Source organism: Myotis nattereri (genome assembly GCF_964212035.1).
Source record: "Myotis nattereri genome assembly, chromosome: X".
NCBI lineage: Eukaryota > Metazoa > Chordata > Mammalia > Chiroptera > Vespertilionidae > Myotis > Myotis nattereri.
Window position 1 is genome coordinate 138,308,025 of NC_138078.1, and position 11,263 is coordinate 138,319,287.

Below are 11,263 nucleotides of genomic sequence, written 5' to 3' on the forward strand. Positions count from 1 at the left end.
TGCTTTTAAACACAACTTTTATTAAAAATTGTTTTTATTTTTATTTTATTTTTTGGCTTAAAACAACACATTTATTCTCTTCTAGTTCTGGAGGCCAGAAATCTGAAATCGGTATCACTGGGCCACACTTTCTCTGGAGAATTTAGGGAAGGATCTGTTCCTTACTAAACCATTTATTTGGACTGGGGTTAAACTTACATTCTTTTGTCAATAGGAATAATTTTTTTCACTGAAATGTAAACTGATTTAAAGCTCTGGAAAATTTCTGAGGTTTTTTAAATTTTATTTTTTATTGGGAGAGAGAGAGAGAGAAAGAAAGAAATATCAATTTGTTGTTCCACTTATGTATGCATTAACTGGTTGATTCTTGTATGTGCCCTGACCAGGGATCAAGCCTGCAACCTTGGCATATCGGGACAATACTCTAATTCACTGACCTACCGAGCCAGGGCAAAATTTTCTGAGTTTTGATAGTCAAAGATTTCCTTTAATCACTGGAAATTTTTATACATCATAGGAAAGAAAACATTTCCTACTCTCTGGTTCAGGAGTATGTACTAGGTCAACTAACATCAGAGTGCTTTTTCCTGAGGGTCTTTATTTCTAAAATAAAGATAATTGCTCTGTCAATGGATAGTACACTCAATTGGCCATTTATCATTCAAAAGTGAAAACAATGGTTTTTAATGGAAAACATGCCACATTTTATTAAAGACACACTCAGGCTTTCCATTTTCCCACCCCGACTTCAACAGAAATCAGAAGGAAAATACAGCCTGTTTGTAAAAGCTCGGAAGTACCACCATTTAGTGATTTGTTCTAAGTGCTATAAATATTCAGTATTTGTGATTGCTCTTTGTAAAGGTTTGCACATTTTCCTGCGGTTTGGATGGTTGACTACCTGTTCTCACAGGCCAGTCTTGCGTAAGTGCCAGCTTTAATCCTGCTAGAAATCGTTGGGCAACAGCAGGGACCCAGTGCTGCAGTCTGTCTCTGAGATTGTTTATTCCACTCAGGCAGCTGGCTGCACGCCATTCTGTGCTCTCTCTCCCCATTGGGGAAATGCCTGGTTCAAGCAGGCACTCTCATTGCAAGGTCTCTGCTGCATGCATGAAAGGCTCTTGCAATTTAGTAATGGTTGAAATGTGTAATCTTTTGGAAAGTGACAGATTCCAGGGCTGGAGAACATTCACTTGTTTAGTTTGGGATTTGAGAAGCATGTTTAGGACATGTATTTAGCAGTAGCTCTATTGAGTGGAATATCAAGTAAAGAGGAAATGGGACTTTTTCCAGGGTTTTAATTGCTGTTACAGAGGACATGTCCCTTTTCTAATTAAAAAAGATTATATAGATGAGCACTGTTTGTCCTATACATTAAGCCTTTTCTGTGTTTATTGTGGCTTTTTTTTTTCAACCAATGGTAATTAGAAAATGTTGGCAATTTCTGTATAGATTATATAATCTTCCCTCACCCATTTGTACTTAAATAAATTCTTGAAATTCAAGGAATTTCGAGCAATTCACTTCTGAATATATAATGGTAATAATAATAGTGTGACAAGGGAAGTTGGAAGGGGCATCAGTCGAATAACTTGCTGTAATGTATCTATTCCCTTGTTCTCAAAGAGCTTAGCAAAATAGAAATGGGCTAGATAGCACTGAGCATTCCTTGGTAGAGGTTTTGTTTTGTTCTGAGACAGTAATTGGACTATATTATAATCTGTGAAATTTACTCAAAAAAGAAAATAACTTATCCTTTCAATATAGATTTTTCCACACATATCTTTCTGTGCTTTGACACTTTGTATTTTCATCCCCCAAATATTGAGTGTTCCCATGCATCAAGCACACGGGGGGACACGAGAGTAAGAAGAGGTGGTTTCATACAAGTACACAAGGAGCTCCCAGGCTGGTGGGAGCACCCAGGAACATAAGCCAATGATTTTATGTAGAACATTATATCATACAGAAGCAGATTAAAATTTGATCATATAGGACTTTTAAAATTATCTATAATAATAAAAGCATAATATGCTAATTAGACCAGACATCCAAACGACCTGCTGGACATCATTCTGGACGTCCTTCTGGATGAAGCCGCGGCAGCGGGGGCCGAGGCAGAGGCGGTTAGGGGTGATCAGGCAGGCAGGTGAGCAATTAGGGGCGATCAGGCAGTCAGGCAGAGTGGTTAGGGGCAATCAGGCAGGCAGGTGAGTAATTGGGGTGATCAGGCAGGCGAGCGGTTAAGAGCCAGCGTTCTCATATTGCAAGAGGCATGTCCAACTGTCAGACATCCTCTGAGAGGTCCCGGATTGGGAGAGGGTGCAGGCCAGGTTGAGGGACCTCCCCCCTATATAGGCCTCTAGTATAATATAAACCTAAAAGAATATACTTCACCATTTAAAAGTTAATTTGTTATTCAGTAGTGTGGCCCAGTTGGTATAAAATGATTCCTGGCCCAGTCATCACAGCTCAGTGGTTGAGTGTCAACCTATGAACCAGGAAGTCATGGTTTGATTCCTGGTCAGGGCATATGCCAGGTTGCAGACTTGATCCCTAGTGTGAGGCATGCAGAAGGCAGCTGATCAATGATTCTCTCTCATCATTGATGTTTCTGTCTATCTCCCTTCCTCTCTGAAATCAATAAAAATATATTTAAAAAATAAAAATAAAATGATTCCTGGGTACCTGTAGTGTTCACAGCACTACAGTATGCTATCAGTACTTTCAGAACCAAAAACATATATAGCTCCTCCCTATAATGAGCTGTTCGCCTAGAACCCTGGTCGGCAAACTGCGGTTCCCGAGCCACATGCGGCTCTTTGGCCCCTTGAGTGTGGCTCTTCCTAAGCCTTAGGAGTACCCTAATTAAGTTAATAACAGTGTACCTACCTATATAGTTTAAGTTTAAAAAATTTGGCTCTCAAAAGAAATTTCAATCATTGTACTGTTGATATTTGGCTCTGTTGACTAATGAGTTTGCCGACCACTGGCCTAGAAGAAGGCAGGGTTAGTGTGCTTTTAAAAGCAAAAGCCACCAACCCTTGCTACCACATAAAAACTCAGCAGAGTTGATGGAAAAACCAGTGCTTACATTTGACAAGATATCAATAAGCAAATTTGGTACTTTTATTTAATATAAGGAAATTACTCATGTCGAAAGCAGAAGTATAAATTAGTCACATTATAAACCTAAATGGGATCCTTCAGCTGCTGGTAAACCTCATATTATATTTGGGGAACCACTGCACCTCATGTAGCTATCTACTAGGATTGCACTGGGCAAGTTCACATTTTGCATGTGGTAACTCAAGGATGAGAACAAGAACAGCCAGATATTAATAGGCTGACCTGTGGGGTGTGTAAGTCATTTTTGATAGAAAAGTGAAAAAGAATATTAATATAAACATCATTTGAAGCCTAAAATACTTCCATGCCTAGCTGATTGCCTATCTTCTCTTCTGTGCTGAGCTGGCACACTCTTTACTTCATAATTCATTTCCCAAGTAAAAAGTTGAGATGTAGTATTTAAAGTCACTTGAGTTTAAATTTCATTTTTCATTATTTTGTCTTTTGGTATGCTATCACAATTGGACACTTCTATTTATATCTTCTAAATGATTTGTGTTTGCCTGTAGGCTAATGACTTCTATATATTTTGTTCCAATTATAAAACTGAATTATCTTTTTATTTCTAATAGTTTTTTCCATCTGCTCTCTCAAGTTTTGTAATTACACAACCTTGTCATCAGCAAAAATGGTTTTTTTTTACTCTGATTTCTTTTTCTTGTCTAACTGTCCTTACTGGTACAATAACAAACTGATAGTCATAATAGTCATATGAAACAGGGAAGTTTTAAAAATAGCCATGGTAATTTTGAAGGAGATTATCAAGGAAGAGCTTATCCTGCTATATATCAGACTTATTTGAAACAGAATAGCAACCAGAAACAGAACACATGGAAATGGAGACTTGATAGGGTAAGAAGGTAGTATCATAATGCATAGGGAAAAAAATGGACTGGATGGTAAATGGTGCTGCCCTAGCAAATCACACTTAATATGTCTAAACCAGAACTCCTAATGTTCCCCCAAACATGCTCCTTTTTCCATCTTCCCCTTTCAATTCTCAGCAACTCCATCCTTGTCACTCTGGCCGGAGACCTTAGTCATTCTGACACCTTTCTCTCATACTCCACATCCAGTCTGTCAGGAGAGCCTGCTGGGCCCAGCCTTCAAAATCTGTATGGCCTCTGAGCACTTCTCACCAGTTCCTACCATGCCCTTGGCCAGGACTCCCTGATTTCTACCCTTGCTTGCTTCTATTCTGTTCTCAATGCAGCAGCCAAAGTGGTCCTTGTAAAATATACACCAGGTCCCACCACTCTTCTACTCAAAACCATCCAGGTAGCTGCTTATCTCACCCCAAGTCAAAGATAACATCCTTATGGTGACCTCTGAGGCCTTATATGACCCCTGCCTTACCCCATCCTTCTCGAACCCCCTCACCTCCTCACCAACAACTCTCACACACTCTGCTTCAGCCACACTGGGCTCCTTGCTTGTCCTCCCATATCCATCTACATCCTTCCCTGTTCTCCCTTAACCCTCCCCCCCAGGAGCCACTTCAGTGAAGTTCCCCAGACCACACTGTATATAGGGTACCTGGCACCCCCCTGTTCTCTATCCCCCTTACTCTGCCCTACTTCTTTCCCACAGTATTCATCACCTTTGGATGTTCTATGTAAGTCACAGGATCATTGTTATTTGTTGTTTATCTGTCTCCCTCTGCTGGAAGAGAAACATCATAAAAAACAAATGGATCCTGAGCATCTAGAACAGTGTCTGGACCTCGGTGTAATGAATAAAGAGAAAAAAAGGATATTAACAGGGACTGCAAAGCCCTTACTCTACCAAACATCCTATATAATAAAAGCCTAATATGCTAAGTGTCCGGTCATCTGTTCAACCAATCAAAGCATAATATGCTGATGATATGCTAAGGTTGCTCAACTGCTCGGTTATGATGTACACTGACCACCAGGGATCAGACAGTCAACCCGTCAACTAGTTGCTATGAAATGCACTGACCACCAGGAGGCAGACACTCTGACTGGTAGGTTAGCTTGCTGCTGGGGTTCTGCTGATCAAGACAGGCCAGACATGCCCTGGAGCCCTCCCGCAGTCCCTTCCTGGCTGGCCAACTTCCTGCGTCCCTCCCCAGCCCCAATCATGCACCGGTGGGATTCCTCAGCCTGGCCTGTGCCCTCTTGCAATCCGGGACCCCTTGGGGGATGTCAGAGAGCTGGTTTCAGCCCGATCCTGCAGGCCAGGCCGAGGGACCCAACTGGTGCACAAATTCATACACTGGGCCTCTAATTTCTATTCTAATATCATATATGCATTTCTGAGAAATCTCACATTCTGCAGTCACAGGAAAAAGAATACGGCTTAAAAGAAGAATAGGATTAGGTCCAAATCCATGGACTTTTGTAACCAAAGCTCTAATGAAAGCAACAATTGCATTAGAAATGTGGGCACAGTTACATATCTGCTGCATTTGCACTTGGCTTCCATTGATCACTCCTTGGCAGTCTCTAGTGGGGTGAATAGTGACCCCCAAAACATATGTCCACTCAGAACCTGGGAATATGACCTTATTTGGACAAAGGGTCTTTACAGGTTTAATTGAGTTAAGGATCTCAAGATGAGATCCTCATGAATTTAGAGTAGGCCCTACATACAATGACAGGTATCCTTAGAAGGGAGAGCAGAGAAAGATTTGAGCCATAGATGTATATACAGTGGGGCCTTGACTTACGAGTTTAATTCGTTCCGTGATGGAACTCGTAACTCAAATTACTCGTATGTCAAATCTTAAAGTGAATGAGTGAGACACGTGATGCTGGGCTGATGTTGTGGCATTCACTGTGTCGTTCGCTGCGCCATCTAGCAGTGGGGTATCTGAAGCTGGCTCCTAACCCGAATTTTAGCTCGCAACTCAAAGCAAAAAATCGGCCGAGAGACGGCTCGTATCTCGAAAATCTCGTTAGTTGGGACACTCATAAGTCAAGGCCCCACTGTACAGGAGAACACCATGTGAAAACAGGAGTGATTAGAATGATGCTGTTATAAGCCAAGGAAGCCTAGAACCACCAGAAACTGGAAAAGGCAAGGAAGGATTGTCCCCTAGATCCTCCAGAGGGAACACAGCCCTGCTAACACCCTGATTTCAGGTTTCTGCTCTGCAGAACTGTGAGAAAATAAGTTTATGCTTTAAGCCACCAAGTTTGTGTTAATTTGTTACAGCAACCACAGGAAACTAATAAATACATGATCTTAAACCCTAGGCTTCATGCTCCCTCCTCTGAGATGCAGGTCCTGGAGGGCATCTGCTTCTAATCCACACCATTTCCCTCAGCATTGACAGTCTAATCCAAGGTGTAGCCTTTCTTTATTAGTGTCTCATCTTCATGGCTTCCTTGTTGGCAGATAGCTTTGGTAGATATCATTGAAAAGCAGGACAGCTCTGGAATCCATTAGTACTAAAGGAAGGCACGTCTGTAGACTTTCAGCACTGTTCTTAATGTCTTCATATATTGTTCAGCTTTCCAGAAGCTTGCCCTGGGTCACTTCAAAACATTAATGTGATGACAAGGGTGTCTTCCGAGGGCTCTTCTATTGTATACGTTGGCCTGAGTGGTGATTACATTATTGCCAACATATGTAAACATTCGTTGAGCTGAACATTTTAAGATTTGTGCACATTAATGTGTAATTTATATCTTAGTTAAAAAGTTTTAAAAATTAACGTGCAGGGGAAAATCATCCTGTTCCAGCACTTTATACAGACATCAATGCACTGTTTTTTTTTAAATATATATTTTATTGATTTTTTACAGAGAGGAAGGGAGAGGGATAGAGTTAGAAACATCGATGAGAGAGAAACATCGATCAGCTGCCTCCTGCACACCTCCCACTGGGGATGTGCCCGCAACCAAGGTATATGCCCTTGACCGGAATCGAACCCGGGACCCTTCAGCCCACAGGCCGATGCTCTATCCACTGAGCCACACTGGTTAGGGCAATGCACTGTTTATCAATCAAAGTTTTTGGTGTTGTAGCAAAGCAGACTATATTGACTGCCTTCACTCTCACAACAACCCTGTGAGGTCCATGTCGTTTTTATTCCCTCTTGACAGATGGGAAGTGGAGGATCCCAGAAGGTTAAGTCACACAGCTGGTAAGAGGTAGACCCAAGATTCACACCAAGGCCAGTGGGTGTCAGAGCCGCTGCTCTCAGTCGTGCGTTTATTACTATAAGCAATAGCACGTGAAAAGATGTAATAGAGCAGAGCAATGCAATAGAAAACTACCATGTTACTCTCTTCAAATTGGCAAACAAACACTCTTCTATTCCCAAGTTCTAGTGAGGATATGGAGCAACAGGAACTACCAAACTCACTAGCGGCGCCTAAGTTTGTATCATCACCTCAGAGAACAATTTGACAGCATCTAGTGAAGTTAGAGAGACCATACCTTCCATCCTCTCAAGCAGTTCCATACCTGGTCAAATTCCTTCAAGAAACATTTGCACATGTGCACAAAGAGATGTGTCCAAGGATAGTAGAGCATTGCATGTAGTAGTGGGGAGCACTGAAAGTTGCCAGCTACCCATTCATGTGGGAATGGATAGATAAACTAGTTCATTCATTCAGTGGAATGCAAGGATCAATTCAGAAATACAATGTCAGGTCAAAATGTCAGTTGATAACTAACTACAGAATACCACCTTTGTTGTGAATTTTCAAAAAAAATAGAAAAGAATAGTGTATTTTGTTTCTGGATACTCACTTGTAGGAAATGTGTCACAATTCTCTACCTACCAACTTGACAAGAGTTATTGCCTCTGGGAGCAAAAAGGCCTGGGGACGGACAGCACAGGAGATAGGAGCTATGTCTTGGTTGAAAACTTCAAAAAGATGGTGACGCGTGTGGGAGGAAATGTGTACATAGTTATTTCTTGGTGGCATTTTATTATTCTTGATACTTTTCTGTATTTTTAAATTAAGCCGTATGGAAGGAAAGTATGCATAAATGTTGAACCTCAGACGCTTATTCAAAAAGCAGGACCTATAGCAGATGTGTGTGGAGCAGGTGAAATTTTGTGACGTGGTGGGCACAAAGCAGTAACTCAGGCTCATGCTTCTCTCCAGCAGCCAAATCCAGTGGAGCAGCGTTACATGGAGCTCCTGGCATTGCGCGACGAATACATAAAGCGGCTGGAGGAGTTGCAGCTTGCCAACTCTGCCAAGCTTTCTGATCCCTCGACTTCACCTTCCAGCCCTTCACAGATGCTGCCCCACGTGCAAACGCACTTCTGAGAGGGAGCCTTGCCCAATGCTGAGTTTGAGCTCTGAATAAAGGAAATAGTTGACTTTCATTTGGGGCCTCTGTACAAAGTAGATTAAAATATTTGCCTCCATGTAGAACTTGAACTAACATAATTTTACTCTTGAATATGTGCCTTCTAGATTACATATTACAAGAAAACTACAGTGTCTACACAGCAGTCAGAAGAAAGGAGCCCAGATGGGTTTTTGGAAAAATTCTGATACCTTTCAAAAGAAGTTTTTGAAAACTATAAAGCTTAAATTTAATTTGCCTCTTTAGAAGTGCTGTGTATACAATATGTAATTTATGGGCTTAATTGCAACAACATTATTTTAAACTAAAGGGGATAAACGTTTTGTGAAATGGATTTTCCTCAGGTTGCTTAAAAGCATTGCTTCATATTATCTAAAACGAATGCAGATGTGAAAGGTGTGTTACTGCCAAAACCAAATTGAGCTCAGCTTCTGAGGCATTATCCAAAAGCAAGGTATTTCAATAATTGCCAAATTTTATACCATCATAAGTGGTGACTTAAGGAGAACTAGCTGTGTAGATTAAATTTTGGAATATGAGGTGTTTTCCCCTAATTTTCAAGAGAAGCATATTTTTATATTAAAAAAAAAAACTGATGGGGCCCAGTTTAATATGATTTGATTTTTTTAAACTTTGCCAGTTCTATTTTCTAAGTTTTTCCTTGAGCTTGCCTAAAATTCTGACCCCTTTTCAGGTTGTGGGAAACCACTTAGATAGCACTGTGCAAGGATGTCGGGTGTCATATGCTGCTGAGGTGAATGTTTTCGCAAATGTTGTTCTAGTCAAACCAGCTTATCTGCCAAAGCGTAGGGTTGACCATCTTGGATGTTTGAGCTATTGCTAAAGCATCATTTTTTTTAAAAAATAAAAGCTGCAGATGTACATTTGTTGAGCGTATTCTTGAAAGTATTGTGTTTATTGATTTCTACTCAAATGATGTTGGGTGCCCCTCCTCTCAAGCGTGCATAAAAACTGATTCTACAAATTTTTACTTGAATACCTGGCAGTTTGCTTTTTCAGGTTTTTGTGTTTGTTTTTTTCTGTAGTATTAAGTGAAATTTCAAATGCAGTTCTATTTGATATCTGAACTAATTCATTTAGTAAGTATATTTGTAAAAGTTAAGGCTAGAGTGAAAGCAATTAATGTGTTTTACAATGATCTGTAAAGGACTATTTATAGCTAATATGGTTATGTTTTCAATGAATAAGAGAGATTAAATATATCTTTGTAAATTATTTTATGTCATAGTTTAATTGATCTATCAAATAAGACATCTCAAAAACAGGTAGTATAATGTATAAATTTTGTATGTATAAGAAATTTTATTAGACATTCTCTTGCTTTTTGTAAACGCTGTAAATATTTCATAAATTAACAGTGTCACTCCATAAAAAGAAAAAAAAGCTAATACTAATAGCTTAAAGGATTTTGTGAAATTTCATGAAACATTTTTCATGGCAATGATGACTACAGACCTGCTGTAATAAATATATTAACTCAACATAGCACTCTGTTTTCTGGGATGTAACTGTATATGTGTCTTAAGTGTGCATGTGTCATCTTCTTTTCCTGGCTCGACTTCACATGCTCTTTGTCTTACTAGCAACCTTGTAGGGCTCTCCCCAAATCCCAACAATACTGGACATTAAGTGCATTAACAATGAAGATTTTAATAGTCACAATTGTCTTTTTTAAAGCAAGGACAGTTTCCACAAACGTGGTGGAGTTCATACCACAAGACTTCAGAACCCAGGATGGAGAAAAAAGCCATTGATATTAAGGGAGAGTATAGCATTGATTGAAATAAGACATACCAGATGTCTCTAGGTGAGAATTTTTAAAATTCTTCAAACTGTGCTGCCAATTGGAAATTATATTGTTTATCTATATGCATCTGAAGAATGCTAAATAATTATAGCAGGAAACTAAAATTAACCATTATTTTAAAATCTGAATAGGACTCTTAAAAGATTAAGTATTTTTTAAAACTATGAGTATTTGAAATGTTTTATGAAGTTCTTCCTTGAACATTGCTATGTTTAATCCTCACTACAACCTCATGCACTACATGGTATTCTATTAACCCTATTTATCAGCTGAGAAGGCCATTGCTCCAGGGGTTACTGACATGCCAGAAGTCCCACAGCATCAAAAAAATGTATACGTGGATTAAACTGAATTCTCCCTCTCTCAACTTCCCACTACCTTAGTTCTGCCTTCTGGAATGAAATAGAACAATCTCTCTTTTTGGGACAGCCCTCCAAATAATTTGGAACCATATATGCTTTTGATAATATAACAGTTTCTTCTTAATATAGTCAAAGCAGTTTTTGGTCTATTTTTGATAACACAAAGTTTAACCTTATGCTTTTCTGGAAGGAATAATACTCAGAAGTTTCAGAATAAGCTGACTAGTATCTCATTACCTGCAGCCCTCTCTACAGAATGCATGTTTGTGATATCAGTCATCCAGACAGCTCTTGTGGCATTTGGGGCATTAGGCAAAAACAGGACTATATAAAGTGAACATTCTTAAAATACAGGAATTTTATTAGAGTCTACATACCTATGACTGAAATTTCATGAACATAGCTATTGGTGACCATAAAGCAAAAGCAGAGGATACCCAAAGGAAATTACTGTATACAGCATGCAGTCCACCAACAAGAACATGGATTAGCACACTTGCAGAAAAAACTTACATGGTTGTAGATTGCAGTTGAATTTTTTAGGTTCACAGAATCACTAAATGCACGATGCTGAAATACCAACATCTATTGGTATACTCAGCAAAACAAAGTATTCTCATTTCCTTATGAGGCTTAGATTTGGATA

The 11,263-nt window shown here is 39.5% G+C and overlaps 1 protein-coding gene across 1 annotated transcript in view; it reads left to right on the plus strand.

Annotated features, from left to right (window-relative positions):
* The window catches only part of MTM1 (myotubularin 1), a 102,697-nt gene extending 92,738 nt beyond the window's left edge, over positions 1-9,959 (plus strand). The window contains exon 15 of the mRNA XM_081115187.1: positions 8,217-9,959. Coding sequence (XP_080971313.1) covers positions 8,217-8,384 — 168 coding nt within the window. The 3' untranslated portion in view covers positions 8,385-9,959. The remainder of the gene's footprint in view (positions 1-8,216) is intronic.
* The last annotated feature ends 1,304 nt before the right edge of the window (positions 9,960-11,263 follow it).